The sequence below is a fragment of the Sceloporus occidentalis genome, unplaced genomic scaffold (assembly GCF_023333645.1).
Source record: "Sceloporus occidentalis isolate IW3139 unplaced genomic scaffold, rSceOcc1.0.p SCAF_2, whole genome shotgun sequence".
NCBI classification, from domain to species: Eukaryota; Metazoa; Chordata; class Lepidosauria; order Squamata; family Phrynosomatidae; genus Sceloporus; species Sceloporus occidentalis.
The window spans coordinates 246,844,948-246,863,507 of record NW_028316982.1 but is presented as its reverse complement, the minus strand read 5'-3'; the positions used below and the strand labels follow the sequence as shown (position 1 = coordinate 246,863,507).

Genomic DNA, 18,560 nt, shown 5'->3' with positions numbered 1-18,560 from the left:
GCCAGTCTATTTATTTAAAAATTAAAATCTAGTTAAACCCCATCCACTCACATAGTGGTGCCAACCTGCTGACAACAGATGGGTAGTATTCTGCTACTGACATACGTAAATACAAGTCTGCCTTTTACTTTTTTTTTTTCATTGTGAGGTTGGTATTCCTTTTCAACTTCTACAGCAATCACAACCACCATCACTCTCCCCTAGGGCTCATGTTATGCTGTGATAGCTCCCTTGAATGGCCATTCCAAGAATGGCGGGGAGCAGCGAGACAGGATTCTGGGGTCTCTGAAAGAGAGATTTCATCTTAAAAGGAGCAAGTCCTAGGTCATGATAAGTAGTAATTTCAGCAAGAAAAAAACAAAAACAAAGCTTAGGCAATGATTTCAGCAAAAGGTCTCCATAAGCATGATTTCAAAGCTCTCAGAGCCTATACCAAGAGCACAGGCCTTTTAAAAGGATTTGAAGATCAGGAAGTTCTTCCAAAACAAAAGGAGGCTTTCCAAAGGCTGAACATGAGTCAGAAATGTGATATGGCAGCTAAGAAAGCTGATACAATTCTAGGAGTATAGTGTCTAGACTCTAGCTCAAGGGAAATAATAGTACCAGCCTGTTCTGCTTTTGCCAGACCTCACTGAGAATATTGTATCCAGTCCTGAGCACCACAAATCGAGAAGGATGTTGATGTGCTGGAGTGTGCCCAAAATGGTAAACAGTCTGGAAACCATGCTTTATGAGGTTTGGCTTGGGGAACTGGGTATGTTTAGCCTGGAGAAGAGAGAGGTTAAGAGGTGACATGATAGCCCTGTTTAAGTAATTGAAAGGATGTCATATAGAAGAAGGAGCAAGCTTGTTTTCTGCTGCCTCAGAAAGTAGTAGTCTCCTTCAGATGTTTTTAAACAGAGGCTGGATGGCCATCTGTTGGGAGTGTATTCCTGCATGACAGGACCTTTGTGGTCTCTTCCAAGTCTAGAATTGTATGATTCAGACAAAGATACTGTATAGCAGTTTGTTTAAGAAAGGGTATTAATATCTCAGACAATCACCCATTTAAGAAAGACATCATGGGAAAGTAGAGCAAATGATCAAAAGGTGATCCTTGCTATCAATGCAATGTCCTCTCCATAATGCATTGTTTGCCAACAGTATGATGATATACTGGGAGAGAAAGCCTGAGAGTATTCAGTATTTCAATATTTTAATCATTATTATTATTATTATTAAACTTTATTTCTAAAGCGCTGTAATTATACAAAGCGCTGTACAAAGTCGGTAAAATTAAAGAGTATATAAAAGCCTGCCCAAGGCGTACACTCTAAGATAATAACAATTAAAAAGAGGAATAGATAAAATTACCATATAGAAAAGAAAAAACAAATTAAAAACATCAAATATAAAACACATCACATCACATCAAATATTATCAGACAGCCAGATGACAATCACAAATTCCCTGAGAACGCTTCCCTAAACAATATGGTTTTCAGCTCAGCCTTAAAGCTGGTTAGGGAAGTGATGAGCCGTGCATGCAGAGGAAGAAGGTTCCAGGAATGAGGGGCAGCAAGAGAGAAGGGGCGGATCTGGGACGGGTCAGAGAAAATTTTGGGTTGAGAGAGGAGACTTTGGCTACCAGAGCGGAGAGTGCGAGTAGGGATGTAGAGAGAGAGAAGATCGGTTAAATAAAGAGGGGCCAGCCCATGCAGGGCTTTAAAGGTGAGTAGCAAAAGTTTGTACTTGATGTGGAAAGGAAAAGGGAGCCAGTGAAGGGAGGACAACAGAGGGGAGACATGATCATAACGGCGAGCAAGTGAAATGATGCGTGCAGCTGAATGCTGAACAGAAATAGATACTGAGTACAAGATTTTACTAGGAAAGGCTTTCCCATATAACACCTCTCTCTTTAGCCAGATAGTTAAAGAGGTTCCTTTTTTTTAGAACATGTACAATAATACTTCTTTTGGTAGAGGTGTTGTACAGATGAAGACAGTTACTATGGACTATTCATAAAAAAAATGTGGCTCAAGGGGACTAAAATATCCCATCCTAATGACTGAAGATTAATCCTGCCCTCTTTTATTTTGGCAGTTGTTTTAATTCTTGTCTAGAATATTCCCAGTGATGAAATTATCTCCTAGGATAATGTTAGGAGTACCCCTAATGGTATGATAGGAGTACTATTTGTATAATGGTCTCAACTACTCCACTATTACCACTCCATTCTATCATTGTTGTGTAAGCAACACAGCCCTTTTCCTTCTCACGACTTTCAGTGTTCAGTCTTGGGAGGTGCACAAATATTTTCACCAAGATAGTAGAATCCAATCTTTCTTTCCATCTCTACTTTTGATGCTGGCTTGCTAAATTAATATATATTCTCAACCATTCTTTCATCTCCAATTTTCATCAAAGATGCTCCTTTTTTAGGAAATTATTCAGCATTTGGTCAGTTGTAATAGATACCTATCTATCCAGCATTTTGGAAAGATGAGCATCATACTCTGCAAATCACTTGAGTAAGAAGCTTATGTTTTTTATCTTTACAGATTGGAATGGGATACTTACATGTTCACAGCAAAGGAGTCCGTCTAGAAGGGGAGTCAGAATTTTTATGTCCTTTATATGTCAAAGAAGTTCACTCTAGAAAGGTAAGGAAGGCTATGATACTACTCACACTTTTCCCACACTTTTAAGGGACTCTTAAATCAGATAATCACTGGGTAAACTGAAAAAGAAATATTTGCAAATTAACATATACAGTAAAAGTCTGTATAGCTTACACTCAGCATTTTGGCAGAGGTTCTATGCAGCACTGCTGGGATGAAGAAAAAGTATCAGGCCTAACCCCAGCTGTTAGTCCCAATTAGATTAGACTCTTTAAATCAATTTGAACTCGGTAAATTAATGCTTACACAAAATCTATCGAATCAGTGGGTTTACTCTAATAAGTACTAATAATTCCATTTAGACTTAGGTGGATTGGATTGCTTTTGTAACTTGGAATCATGATATGTTATGGTTTTGAGTCACCAGTAACACATATTGCTAGTAATACTACCATGGTTCTCTTTTTTATTTATTTATATTTACTTGTTCTGTAGTTACTTTAGGAGTACAATGTGTGCTCAACAGTATTATTACAATTTTCAGCTATTAATAAGATTATTATTTTTGTTTGCACTTACTTTCAATAATAGCACTGAACTTTTTATGTCCTTAAAATTTTAACATAAATGATAAATATGTGATAAAATCATAAGTAATAAGTAATAAGGAGAAAGTGTCCTTTTGTTTCATCATGGTTTGACTAGATTCTTTGATAAGACTAAGTGGTGAGATCTTAGAGATGAAAGCTTCAGAATAACTGTTGTATTGTGGAATACCATAGCGAATGTTAGTAAATCAGGATCTGATGTGTATTTCTGGCCCAGTACAGATGAGCAAAAAACGCCAGTCTGTCGGCGGGGTGAGGGCAGCTGCCCGGGTGCCAGCTTTGCACACGCCCACTCAGGCGATGCACTCAATGACATCCCTTTGGTGCGGCACCCAAACGGTGCCATGCCAAAGGGGCATGATCAAGGCGCCCAGCATCGGCTATGGCGCCTCCGCAGAGGCACAAAAAAACAACTGGAAAAACCAGCTCCTTTTTGTGCTCTTCAGAGGCTGGATTGGTGCCGGGTCATTCTGATCTGGGGCAGAAAGGGGTGGTGTCTGGCCACCCCTTCCTGCCCGTCTGTACTGGGCTTCTGTCGCTATATAACCATTCACAAGACAACACAGACCCAAACCAAAAGTGACTTTACTAGGAACCTTGAAATATGCATTACCATAAGAATAGGGAACATCTTTCCTTCCAGAAGTTGAATTGTAGCTCCCACCATCCTTCACCATTAGTTATGCTGTCTAGGACTGAGGGTCACATCTTTCGCAACCCTGTATCACTGGTACTGAAGGAAATAAGAGCTCAAGCGAATGACTTAGGAAGCTGGGGATGTTTAGCCTGGAGGAGAGAAGGTTAAGAGGTGATATGATAGCCCTGTTTAAATACTTGAAGGGATGTCATATTGAGGAGGGAGCAAGCTTGTTTTCTGCTGCTCTAGAGACTAGGACCTCGGATTGTTGTGGAGTCTCCTTACTCAGAGGTCTTTAAGCAGAGGGCAGATGGCCATCTGTCGGGGATACTTTGATTTAGATTTAGATTTCCTGCATGGCAGGGGGTTGGACTGGATGGCCTTTGCAATCTCTTCCAACTCTATGATTCTATGATTCTATGAATAATTAAGGTAGGGGTGATTCAGATCAAAAAATTAAAAGAATGTATTTAAAGAATGCATAATAATGGTTCAAAACACACTTCAGAAAGAATCCAGTTTGAGACCACTTTAACTACCCTGGCTCAATGCTAGGGAATTCTGGGGACTGTAGTTTTCTGAAACATTGAGCCTTGTCTATCAGAGAGCTCTGGGGCCACAATAAACTACTGTTCTCAGGATTCCTTAGCACTGAGCCAGGGCAGTCAAAGTAGTCTCAAACTGGATTATGTCTGCAGTATGTTTTGGACCTAAAATAATGTACAGTCGGCCCTTCTTATACACGGATTTTTTATACACGGATTTAAGCATACACGGTTTGAAAATGTTCCAAAAAAGTATAAATTTACCTTGATTTTCCATTTTTTATAAGGGACACCATTTTGCTATGTCATTATATGTAATGGGACATGAGCATACACGGATTTTGTTATACACGGGAGATCTTGGAACCAAACCCCAGCGTATAACAAGGGTCCACTGTATAATGGAGGGCTGTATATTGGAGGAAACAATAGCTCAAACTACAGAAGACAGTGTGAACTCAACTGAGAATTAGGATGGGGGTGTTCCTGATCAAAAAGGCACTACACAGAGGCCTTTGCTGCCATGTCCCCTTTCTCTTGCTTCAAAGCCCAATAATTTCTGTGCTTTGGACCAATGCATAAGGACAAGGCAGGGAGGAGGTACTCATGTTGAGCAGCCTCTGCCCCAGTGAATCTTTCCGGTAAGGACTAGATATGGAGTAAAATCATGGTAGGAGCCAAGGATGTTGTAGTCTGTTGTGGTCTATGTTGGACTGTGACTCCAGGAGATCAGGGTTTAAATCTCTGCTCAGTCATGGAATCTCAATTAGGAGGTTATCACACCAGTAAAAAAGACGGGAGCATAGTGGTATGCTCCCGTCAATATTGCACGCTAATGCAAAGGTTAACACATGATGTCACAATTAACCCATGAATAAAGAGGAATTCCAGCGCTGCTTTTTATTACAGGGATTTTTCATGAATAAAAACCAGCACTAGAATTCCTCTTTATTCATGGGATAATCATGGGATAATCACGATGTCATGTGATAATCTTCGCGTTATTGTATGATATTGATGGGAGCATGCTGCTGTCTTTTTTGCCAGTATGATAATCTCCCTAGTGTCGGTGGGCAAGACTGTGACTTGATCTTATGGGAAGGGGCAGGATATAAATACAAATTTGTTGTTGTTGTTGTTGTTGTTATTCCCCCTTGGACTTAGCAGACTCTCTCAGCAATGGCAAATCTCTAAATAAGTCTTGCAGGGAAAATCCTAGAATAAGAGTTATCATAAATCAGAATTTACTTGAAGGTACATAACAAAAAAGACACATGGAACATACTAAATATGCATCTCTTTTTCTTAAATTTTAGGATGAATCACTGCATTTGCAGTCTACTCATAATGTGATTTTAAATGCACGTAATACTGATGGGAATGTCACAGGCAGATTGCGTGTGGGTAGGTTTAATCTATGTTTCTTTAATTTGCAATTTAAAAGTTTTGAATCTGTGAGGAGGTATATATATTCTGGGTTAAAGTCTTGTATATATTCAAGATGTTGCAGAAATAGCCTCCAAATTGCCAGATTAACTAAAGAATGCAAGACATTTTTAATGTCCATGTTGGAAAATTATTATTTTTTAAATGTTTTATTTGCTTTTATCTTTATAACCTCATTTACAAACTTGTTTTCAACACTTCAGTTCTCGTGAGGGTGTTCATGTCCAACAGTAATTTTTATATATTAAGCAACATTATAAATTACCTTGATATAATTAAATCTGTATTAATTAGCAATTAAGCATGCAAATTTATGCATACTTACCCATGTTGGAAAAAAGGCACACAACAAACAACACTCACCTTAGCAAACACAGTGGAGTTTACTTCTGTGCGAGCATGCAAAATATGGCACTATAAGGATATACTCTTATAGTTAGGTATATGAAATTTGCTATTCTAGTAAGAAACTAGGGGAATGTTTGCTTCCCTTACTTCCCTTCCATGCCCATTTTCACAGGACATTGCACATTTTTTGCATACTGAATCATTCCTAGTTCCATCCCTTGATTTTGAAAAGGATATTTTTCATTCTTGTAAAAGTCAAAAATAGTCCATAATCAGATGTTAAATTACAGTGTAGTCCTACATACATCTGCTTAGCAGTAAGTCCTTTTGATGGGACTTATTCCTAGTAGGTGGGTTGAAGATTGTAGCCTTATAACTGCTTCCTATTTGATGTAGGTTACTGACATTTCCTCCATCCCCTTGAATTTTCCAGGAATTGGTACTTGTGCCCATTGACTACAGTTGTTTCTTTCTTTTTGGGAAACTCCAATCTGCCTGTTTGTGAACCCACATGAGTCCATGGACCAATGCTTTGAGTAACACTGTTTTACTCTGCAAATAAATATATTATGGTGTTATTTTAAGATGCACTTATGTCATCTATAGGTCCTGACTTGATACATTTTGATGGTCAGCACTTTCAGATCAACTCAGTGAAACCGGACAGAAAACCTCTTTTTACAGTGAACGAAGATGAAGTTACAGTGGGTACAGATAAACTTCGAATCACAGGTTGGCAATCAAATCCAAAAATATTCTTTATGTTAAAAGCTTCCAGTTGGAAATAAGATCTTTATTGTAAAAAAACAGATAATTATTACTGATTAATGAATATATTAATTAGTACAGGTTTACCGTAAGAACTTTCTATTGCATTTTATTTATTGCTGAGCTAGTATTTTAGGGGAAAGTGTTGTTCATTCATTATTCCAGCTTTTACCCATACTGATCTTTGGTGGGGCCATTTTGTTTTCTGGGATCATTGGGAAGATGAGTTTTCCAGTTATCAGTCTGATGCCTACCTAACTCAGTGGCTTTTCGTTATGCTATACTGTATTCCAGGGCCAGAAGGAGCTCTTTGTGAACGCTCTATAGAAACACCACTTATTAAAGGTGTTAAGGGTCTGACCAATGCTAAAGAGCTTAGGTAAGCATGTGTCACTGTATTTATTTATTTATTTATTTATTTATTTATTTATTTATTTATGTGCTTTCTTAAAATATGTTCATCCCTCTGTTGTTGTGTGCCTTCAAGCTATTTCCAGTTTATGGAGACCTTAAGGCGAATCTATCGTAGGCTTTTCTTGGCAACATTTGTTCAGAAGGGATTTGCCATTACCTTCCTCTGACACTGATAGAGTGTGACTTTTCCAAGGCTACCCAATAAGCTTCTGTGGCTTAGGTTTCTCAGAGCCTTAGTCCAACACCCAAAGCACTGCACCACTCTCACTCTCAAAAGGCTTCCTGGATGGCTTGGAAAGACTAATAATAAGACATTTCCTGCCTGCAGGCTTACAATCTTAAAATACACAATACAAAAGGGGAATGATATTGGGGGGGGGGGGGGGGGTAGTTACAAAATAATCTTTGTATCTTTTGTCATGGATTATATTTTGCATGATCGAGTCACAAGTGAACATAAAGCATTTCATGATGGCAAATCATATAAAATACATATCCATCACATGGCAAACTTTTAATATTAGTAGGTAAGATCTAGTAAGGTCTAGTAAGGAACGTATTACAGTGCACCCGTGTCATATGTGGGTGCTCAATACGCGGCTTCCAGCAAACGCTGGGAGCCGCACCAGAAAGGCTTCTCTTGCGCCCCAGAAGAAACAATGGGGCGTGTGCCTGTGGCATGTGGTCTATGGTGCGCTGGGCAAATGCTGCAGGAATGAGCCCCATTGTTTCTAATGGGGCTTGACCTTATGCAGAATTTCCCTTACGCAGTGGGGTCCGGAACGGATCCCCCATGTAAAGGAAGGGCCAACTGTATAGGATTTGTGATATACCAACTCTTGGCTAAGTTCTGGCACTCATTAAACTATATTATATAATAAAATCACTCAAGTAAAAAGCTGAAGACTCAGTGTTAAGATATTACCAGGTAATGAGGAATTGCTAAAAGAAAAAAACCAGTCATGTTCTAGATCATCAACAGTTAGCTATTACTATGGTAGTTAAGCCTTCAGAATCTGTTCTTTTTGTTTTAAAAAAGTGTATATATGAATTATACAGTAATTTATTTACATATAGACTGAGTCATATTTTACAGTTGTTCTAAGATTTATTCCTTTCAATAACTACACATGATGGCAAACCAAGTCTTAATCATAAAAATATGGCAAGACTTTGCTGAGTTCCTTTCCAATGTCTATAATATATAATTATGGTGGTATTTGACACAATATGGCCATGCTGTGCACTTGCCTGTTCTCCAGCTCCACATTTTACACACATTATTCTACAACTTCATGTTATGGGAGGGAGGGGGGTCCACTGACAAATGTACATTTATTGTTAATTCTAGTATTGCATGTTGAATGGAATTCAGAAGATCATCTTTATTAAGAGAGTTGTACTGCAAAGTAACAAATGTTCATAAAAATATTGTGCTACTCTGCCAAGTTAAAGGGGAAGGGAGGCAATTTCTGCCTGGATTAAGAAATCAGAAATTGCTATCCACACACTGCAGAACAACTCTGAAACTGCTGCTCCAGGTCCTACTATTCTCAGGGCTATTAGTGTCAAGAAAGAAGCAACTGCACAGCACTTCAGCACTGGGATATTTCTCGTTTGTACTATATGCACTATGATATTCATTGCTGACCATGTGTGAGTCATTCTGACTGAGAAATAGGAACATAAGTCTTACACAAAGGCCTTTTATGTTTCCAAAAGCCCTTGGCTTTTAGTCCTAGTGTTGGGTTTCATGAAAGCCTGATTTATGAGGAAGGAGGCTGTTGTGCAAATGCTCCTCAGAAAGACAGACGTGGGCTGCTGCTATATATTTTCTCCTGATCTTTTCAAAATTCATCTTAGTTATAAAGTTATAAAGAATTGTGCTAAATTCCTTTCCTATGGGTATAGTGGTTTCTGCACATTAATTTCAATTCAATGGCTTCACTCCTGCAGTTATCGTGCCAAAATTTGTTTCTCCTGCCAACCAAACAGAAATATAGACACACCATTGCCTCAAATATTTTGAAGATACTTTATTTCATTGGCATTAAGTCTCTCAGCAATGTATTTTGCATTGATTTCATATTGTTTTGCTCATTACTGTTGTGGCAAGTTCATTATCTACTGTCCTGATGACAAGCTTCTCTCTATTAGCTAGGTTCATCTGCAGATAGCAGACATATAAGAAAGAGGCTCCTCCCTCCTTAACTGTCATCTTCCGGCCCGTGAGGGAGAGAATAGGCTGGCCCAGCTCCATCAGGGCTAGCCTGAAGGAAGAGGCTCCTCCCTCCATAACTGTCATCTTCCAGCCTGAGAGGGAGAGAATAGGCTGGCCCAGCTCCATCAGGGCTAGCCTGAAGATAGAGCGCCCTCCCTCCATAACTGTCATCCTTCAGCCTGTGAGGAAGAAAATAGGCTGGCCCAGCTCCATCGGAGCTAGCCTGAAGAAGAAGAGCCCTCCCTCCAGTCCATCTGCCTTGGTCCAGGCCTCAGAGGGAGAGAAGAACTGCTGGACCAGATCCCCTCCCCCTCACCATTCCCTTCTCCTTTTGTGCCATGTCTTTTTAGATTGTAAGCCTGAGGGCAGGGAACCGTCTATTATCCCCTCTGTTGTAAGCCACCTGGATTCCCAGTGATTGGGCGGCATATAAATAAATCCTATTATTATTATATACTCCACCACCAGGGCCATACTTAAAGAGAATACTTAAGGGAACCTTAGAGGGCTGTACCTCCCCCAATGGAAGTTTTTAAAATTAAAAAGTTACTGCCTGCCAACATCCCCTTTTTTCAGCATCACCCCAGTTTAGGCCCATACGAGGAACTTTCTTCAACAGGAAGTAACCAAGAAATCAGGGAGCCAAAAAAAAAAAATACTGTAAAATTAAAAAGGGGAGTTGTGAGCTGCATTTGGTCATAGTCTACATTTTCCCCAACCCCTGGCCTAGGGTCATCTCCATGATGAGATAGCAGCATGAGATTCAATGGAGAACACACACATCTAAATAATATTTAGAAACAAACAATACTTGAGTAGTTTCTGCCACATAAACCCAAGTGCAAATGCAGCACACTACATACGGAACACCGTGAACATTCAAAATGTTCTGAGCATGTGGAGCCACCTTAATCATAAAAAATCTCATTCTTGATCCCTTGTGCACCAAAAGTATTTGAAGTACCTGTTACACTCTAGTTTATAATCCAGTTTTTTTGTTTACTTAACTTTTGTTCCACCATCAAAATATTTTGTACCCCCTTTTGAATTGTATACATGAAGTGATAACAAGGCTAACCAAAGGCATTTCATTTCCAGGTACTGTATGGATCCCTTCTGCACTTGTGTGAGTGCTCATAACTGTGAATGCACACAGGAACACTTAAAGAACTAAATTACATCTGTAGTAACCTGTTATTCTCACCTTGTGGCAATGGCCTTTTGTATCTTCAGGCATCAGAGGTTCTCAAGAAAAGCCAGCCATAAGTCAGGATTGGGCACCAATTTGAAGAAAAATCAATCTGTGCTTTTGCATGCCTTTCTGGATTCCAGCTAGAATTAGGGGGTTAATATTCTCCAAACACAGGAAAAGAGAAAAAGCAAACTAATATTTTTCAAACTATAGAATTAATATTCTAACTTACTTCTTCCAACATAGTGGATCTTTTTTATGAACATACAAGCACATGTTTATCTCTGTCCTAAGGATGTGTATAGAAGAGATGTCTTTTGGCTGGATTGTGCACATATTGATGCACTTTCTAGTTTTCAAAGTGAAAGGTCTGCAGTGCTTGTCTGCCACCTTGTGGCATTGATTGTCTCTGCAGTGCTTGTCTGCCACCTTGTGGTGCTTCCATCACCCAATATCTCATATTATATAGGTATAGATATTATACCTTACTTGATTTTAAGGCTTATAAATTTGGAATTACAATTGATACTTGATATTTAAGGCATATATCATTTCTAGGATACATTTTAGTAGATTTGGTATAGTTAATTTGTAGTGATGTAGACTTGGTCAATTAACTCAGACTCAAATTGGACTCACATCAGTGAGTTAACTTGGATTCAACTCAGCAATAAATAACACAGACTCTACTGTACTTGTGACTTGTACATTTTTAGCGACCAACTTACTGGCATCATTCACTTCCAGCAGCAGGCAAGACCTGCCCCCAGAATGTGGGGCACATTGTTCTTGGAGGGGAACAGCAAATGCATTAGGCAATGGGCTTGAGATGGAAGGATCCTTCTAAGGGTTTTGAAACCTTTAGAAGACTCCCCTGTTGTGCAGTGGTGACAGGTTGCCATGCATATCTCAAGCCCCCCCCCCCCTCAAGTTCACTGCTTAACATGCTTGCTGTTCCCCTATGAGAAATGCACATCCCTATAACATTTGCTCATTGGTCAAAAGTGATAGCTGGGACACTGAAAAGCTGATAGTTTCCACCTGCCTTCTGGCATTCTACTGTTATGCATTTCACTTGCATTTTACTACTCTTTTGTATATTTGATTACCTTTAGTATTTGGTTTTTGTATTATCTTGTATATATTGGAGTACACTTCTTTTATTTCTTTTGCTTATAATAAGGTTTTTGCAGGGTGGTGTAAGCTTAAAGCAGAGGTCAAGAATGTGTTACCCCTTCAGAAGTTATTACACTACAGTTCCCATCAACTGCACCCAATATTTTTGTTGCTGTGTGTCTTCAACATTTGGCAGGTCACACATTCCCTATCCCTGACCCAAAGGCTGGTTTTATGTGCACACACAGCTCGATGCTGCTCCTATTACTTTGTTAGCACACTCTGTTTGGGGCTATGTGCTAAAAGGGGGGCTTTCACAGCTAATAAATACTCTTCAGAGCTTGTATCTTGTTTCATACTGTAGCCAATTATATTTCTTGAGCCTAACTTCTAAAAAGGGATGTATGGCCCTTTGAGATCCTAGGACTATTGAGTTGGAACACATGATTCACCTGCTACAAATACAAGCCACCATAGATCACAGACTGTTAACTAGCTAGTTTGCAGGTTTGTGACAGTTGCCACAAAGATAGCCTGGGTCTCGTTTTTATTAATATTCTTTAGACTGGAGCATTACTTGAAGAGAAAAGAAAGATATCTGTATATGTTTTTGTAATGGATAAATGGGTAGCATGTCTGTAAATGTTTGAGAGTGAGATTGTATATATGTGTAATTAATAAAAATTTCAATACATGTTGGGGGGGGGGTCATCTTATTCTGGTCTTGTTCTTGGATGTTTGCAGTGTGGTTGTTTGTCCTTGGGAGTTATCTGCTTCTTTAGGGAAATATATTTGGTGGAACAAATTTAGAATGATTTAAGGAAACAAATTGCTTGCCTTTCTGTGAAATGGGTAATCTGTTGAAAACTGTGGATCAAAAAGCTGCCTTTACTTTTGATTTTGTTTTTAGGTTTTTCAGCAAGTTGTCCTTTAGCCTTGATGGGCAACCAACTCCCATAGTAGTAGTGATGTATAAAATACGTTAATTTATCTTAAAAATAATATCAACCAAACATTATGCTGAAGCTGCACATTGGAATACAATGAATGATGCTCGCTCCCATAGGGTGCGCATCCCACCGCACCACCACATCCAAGCCCCCTCCTTCCCAAAATCCTGGCTATGTCCCTGGTAGTAGCCATATTGTTATAGATCCCATGACACTGGGAACTTCCAGCCTGAGAAAATTGGCTATCACCAATCAGTAATCACCTACACCTATAAAATCAGTATCACCTACACTGAAGTAATAGTTTTAAAATTCCCACTTTACTGAGGTATTACAATTTCTTGTCTCCTGGTTATTTTCAGACTTGAGTCACCAACTCGGGCACTAAGAATGAATGCTCCACGAGGGATTCAAATAAAAGCACAAGCTGGAAAGATTGAGGGTCTTTCCCATTTGGATATCAAGCTGCATAGTAGCGATGGCATGGTGAGATTGCAATTATTTCTTTGTTAACAAGTCCATTTGCAGTTGTTCCCACAGTGATGGTATTGCCCTTTGCTTCCATTTAGGTTGTGTTCTTGCCAGTTTTAGATCCTGCAGACATAGGTTGGAATCCTATTGGTGCACTTGATCAGAATGTGTGGCAACAGGAAGAAAAAGGTTGTGGTGGGGTGGCCATATAGAAAGCAAGGCACTGAAAAAACAGGTTGCATGAACCAGTAGATTTGGGCAGAATTCAGGTAGGGATGTGTGGGTGTGCATTTTAGGACACTGCTGTGACTGGTATTCTCATGCACTCCATGAACCTCTTCCTGAAATGTTGCAAAGCCCTGAAGCTCCCTCACGGAAGTATTCCATGCTTCAAAGTGAATAGGTAGGATCAGAGAAGGGTCTGGCAAGGTCCTCCCTCATCCAGACACATAATGATTACAGAAGTGCCCCCGATGTCATCATTGTGCATATGGCTATGGGGAGATGGGGAAACGTACCATCTCTGATCCTGCCTGCTTGCCATGAAACACAAAATGGCCATGCAAGGTAGCTCTGGGGCTTTAGAGTTAGCCGGGAGTGGGGAATAATTTAAGAATATAGCTCAGCATAGCATAGTTCTGCATGCAAAAATTGTCCACTATACTAAGATGGTGCTGAACTAAGGCCTTTGACTGTTTTCTGTTACGACTGCTTTGCTAGCAAAGTTCACCAATAGGATCCAGACAAAAGCCTTTACTACCTAAGTAATATTTTTCTGTTTTAAATTTTGGCTGAAATAATCGTCACAAGGAGCTAATATGCATTTTTATTCCATTTTACATAAATGTATATTCAGGATCTTGACGATCAAATCGAGAGTCTAGACAAAATGCAGAAAATGTTTCCTATGGAAGCTTTAGCACTTGGCTGTTGAAAGGCAAATTAAATTTTAGAAAGTGTTCATGTGGTAGTATTGCATTCCCACCTAAAACCATTACCTTTTAATCTATTTCATGCCTCTGCAATCATAGGGTATTTTACATCAAATTAGCTTGCATTCTATACATCTGATGGAGGAACTTGATACTGTTGATGATAAAGTACTTGGTGACAAAATGTTTTTGGATTTTGTCTTTTGCATCTCATTTGCACTGCACATCTGGGCTGCTTGTTTATTTGCAGGATACCAGTTACCACCCAAGGTGAAACCAAGTTTGGTAATAGTAATACCGAGTTTGTGAATCCATCTCTCTCAACCAAGTGTTTTGTTAAGTCTATAATGTTGCTATATTCTTAAATTAAATAGAATTTGGCTCTAGTCCACAGCCAGTCACAGTTTTCATTTATTTTTTAATTATCCGTCTTTAGTAATTGCTGCTCTATCCATTAAGGCCCCTGAAGTAATGTACTAGATATAAAATTTTCTTTAAAATCAATTTTAAAGGCCATTTTTAAAATCCACAGGCCATACGGATTAACATCTACTCACCAATCCAACCTATCTGGGTTTGGGAACATGTAACAGGGCCTCCACTGAGGATCTCATTTGTACAGCAGGTGTTAGTTTTTCAGACATCCTGTCCCCAAGAGCTTTATCCATCAAAATTAACACTGGATTTTGCTTGAAAACAAATTGGAAGCTAGCTCAGTCAGTTCAAACACATTCCACTTCTAATGGCCCTTGATGAGGATTTGCATCCACACATACAATTTGGTGTAGAGCTAGGTCAAAGTTTGAACAATACCTGCCTTTTCTGCCAATGGGCTCAGGAAAAAATTCCTGGGTACAGAAGCAACACTCTGGATGTGCATACTTGCAAATATCTGCAAATTTTATTATCCTTGGCACCTTGAAACATTCCATCAAAATTTTGGTCTAAAACTAGTATGAAAAGGGAATTTGTAGCACCTTTGAGAATAACTGAAAGAAAAAGCTGGTATCATGAGCTTTCATAGAGCCTCATGCATCTGAGGAAGTAAACTCAAATCTATGGTATTATCGAATTACAAAAGAAAGACAAGGAGCAGCAAGATAGAAGTAGCTTTATGCTTATCTTCCTGCATGATACTTCTGTTCTCCCTCCAGAAGTAGTGGTCATAAACACATGGCTTTTGCCAAATGGATTTTTCCAGCAGGACAAAAGGCTTGTGTTTACAATTGTCTCCCTCGGCAGTAGAGTAGATCCACCACCCCCAAACCTCTTTCTAGATGCTATAGTGGTTACAGCATCAGATTAGGACTGGAGAAATCCACATTCAAATCTCTACATAGGCATTAAATTCAATAAATGTCACTACTTTTCTATCTACATTTATCTCCCCACATTTGCAGCTTCAATTTTTGCAGACTTGATTATTCATTGATTTGATTTGATGTTATATCTAGGTATCTCTAGGTCTTCCAGCACAACTCTGCCACAAATTGGCCATAATGTCACACTGGATGACCTAGAGATTCCTAGTGAAAACACTTCTCTATAGACATTTGTAGGTCCTCCAGTGCTTCTCTGTGGTCAACATCTGGCAGATGTAGACCATAGAGTTGCGCTGGAGGACCTAGAGATTCCCAAAGGTGTTCTCTCAGGTTTTAAAAAAAGTGTGCTTTTTATTTGTGGTTTTCCCACTTTTACAAGGTTCCTGCACCCCTAACCCCAGCGAATGTGGAGGACCCACTGCAGTTTACTTATAGGCCTGTTGTGAAGTTAAAATGGAATGAAAAGTCACCTCCTTGGAGGAAAAGAGGGACATACACATAAAAATAAATGAGGGTAGCAGAACTAGCCTGTGGTATTTACATTTCGGAACTCAATTCCTCACTCACAAAAACGGTTAAGACAGAAGGTTTTCCTGGGATTTAGACACCAAATGAGAAAAGAGTCTATTCTGCCAATTAAAATGCCATTAAATTTCTACAGTGAAGTGGTTTTTAGTTTAGTTTCCCCCAGAATGTATGTAGTATTTTACTTCTGAGTGAGGGAATGGGGGAGAAGAATATAAAGTCACTGTCAAACTATCATTTTCAAATTTGACACTGTAACTTCCTGAAGGAAAGTAAGGGGAGGGAGACCTCACATTTATAACTTGCCAATCTATGCGATGGCTTAGTGGCTAAGACGCCAGTTCTGATAATCGGAAGATTGGAAGGTTGGTAGTTCGAGGCCCAAGCGCTGCATGATGGGGTGAGCTCCTATCACTAGTCACAACTTCTGCCAACTTAGCAGTTCGAAAGCATGCAAATGCAAGTAGATAGATAGGTACCACTTCTCAGTGGGAAGGTAACAGCATTTGGTGGAGTCATGCTGGCCACATGACCAATAAAGCAGTCCTCTGCTTAGAAACGGAGATGAACACCGCCCCCTACTGCCGGTTATGATTAAATGTTGATGTCAAGGGACTACCTTTACCTTTTTATTCTATAAGAACTCTGCTGTATCTCCATCTGTTTTAAAATTTATAACAGTCTAATATATTCACCCATAATCAAAACTTGAAGTATTTACCTGACAAACACTGGACAACTGAATTGTTCTTGTACTACACAAACAATTAAATCTGTGTCTTTCTTCCACATAGCTTATGCTTGATGCAGAGACTTTGCGGCTTCCTAAATTGCCTCAGGGAACAAATGGAGAATCTGACACAGATCAAGAACTCTATGAAGTTTGTGTTTGCCTAGATGGACGGCTGTACTTAGCCCTGGCTGATGAGGTTTCTAATTGCCTACCATACAGTCATATTTGCCAATAAAAGGACTCCAAACAATTCACTTTCTATTACCTTTTTTGCCTGGGTTTATAGGAATGAACATTACTGAAAGCAAGGAAATCAGAATTCTATGCACCGGCAGTATTTTGTGGGCTGAGCAGGAAAGTTTAGTGTAAAATTTATATTTAAAATAATTCTCCCTGACCAAAACAACAACAACAAAAAGGGATGTTTAAGTAGTTTTTTGTGGGGTTTTCAAGCTATGTGGCCATGTTCTGAAAGAGTTTATTCCTGACATTTTGCCAGCATCTGTGGCTGGCATCTTCAGAGAATGCTGGCATGGAAGTGAGTGGGGTATATATAGTGTGGCCCTTGGTTGAGAGGAAGTGATTTACATGTTCCTCTGTATGTTGGTCTGTTGTTGAATGGCAAGGCCTCAGGGTGTCTAATTAGTGCTCCATTGTCTGCTGGGAAACCTCCTCACCCTGGGTAGTGTTCATTTGCACTTGCTGGGTCCTGAGCTTGGTGTTTTTCAGGACTGGTAGCCAAACTTTGTTTACTTTAAGAGTTCCATCTGTTTCCAGGACAGCTCTTCAAAGAGCAGTGGATTAGATCAGGAGGTAACCCAAGTAGGGGTAATAGTACAAGATGTTAATACAGAAATCTAAAATGGAGAGGCTCTACCGTCAACTGCTGTCACTTCTAGATCTTATCAATAATAGAATCATAATTTGTGAAGATGCTCAAGGAGTATGTCCTAATCTAGAAAAGGTTAAGCCATTGTACTTTGTTCTCTGACCAGCCTACCATCAACATTACTGTATTATCTTAAGTGGATTCAGTTTCAGTTTATTTATTCACATCCAGTCAACAGTTCTATTCAGGCAGTCCCTGAAGTAATGCTTCACAGGTTCCAGCGCTAATGAAAATGAGAAATAAAGTAGCACTAAATATTGGTAATTAGTGAAATGCTGCATGGCTCCCGTCCCACATATCAAAGCTGTTGTTGTGTTTCAGCCTTGGGTTTCACTATTAATTTTATTAAATTCTTAACGTGTGTTTTTAAAAATGAATGTCCTGTACTACACACATTCTTTCAAAAGATGAGACAAGAAGTAATATTTCAGTTCAAAGAGGTAGCAGTACACAAAAATTGATGGCACTTTTAAACTTAACAGATTTATTACACTATCAAGTATAGCACAAATGTACCTGCTACCTTCTCCCCGATGTCTCTGACATATAGAAGTTGTATTTGAACAATTTGTTTCATTCTAAAGAATTCCAATGAACTCATTCTAGTTCATGTTCTGAAACAAGCTCCACAGGAAAAATAGTTATTGGAAAGGTACCATTTGATTCTCTCCAAAAAGAAACTGCATTACTGTAGATAAGTGGTTCTCAAACGGTGGGGTGTGAAAGGCCCTGGTCCCTGCTTCTCTTCCCAAACTTTTTTATGTTTAAAATTTACACAGGAATTGAGTTAAATACTAAATTTACTTAAATGAAATTATTCTGATTTGAACAATGTTATTTCCT

General features: G+C 39.2%; 1 protein-coding gene across 3 annotated transcripts in view; it reads left to right on the top strand.

Moving 5' to 3' along the window:
- LOC149319934 (gamma-sarcoglycan-like) overlaps positions 1 to 17,078 on the top strand; it is a 33,300-nt gene extending 16,222 nt beyond the window's left edge. For all 3 annotated transcript variants that reach the window (XM_089508211.1, XM_089508210.1, XM_089508209.1), the window contains 6 exons: positions 2,541 to 2,642; positions 5,707 to 5,794; positions 6,791 to 6,916; positions 7,247 to 7,331; positions 13,208 to 13,331; positions 16,890 to 17,078. In XM_089508211.1, the coding sequence (XP_089364337.1) occupies positions 2,541 to 2,642; positions 5,707 to 5,794; positions 6,791 to 6,916; positions 7,247 to 7,331; positions 13,208 to 13,331; positions 16,890 to 17,063 (699 nt within the window). In that variant the 3' untranslated portion in view covers positions 17,064 to 17,078. The remainder of the gene's footprint in view (positions 1 to 2,540; positions 2,643 to 5,706; positions 5,795 to 6,790; positions 6,917 to 7,246; positions 7,332 to 13,207; positions 13,332 to 16,889) is intronic.
- Positions 17,079 to 18,560: the final 1,482 nt, after the last annotated feature.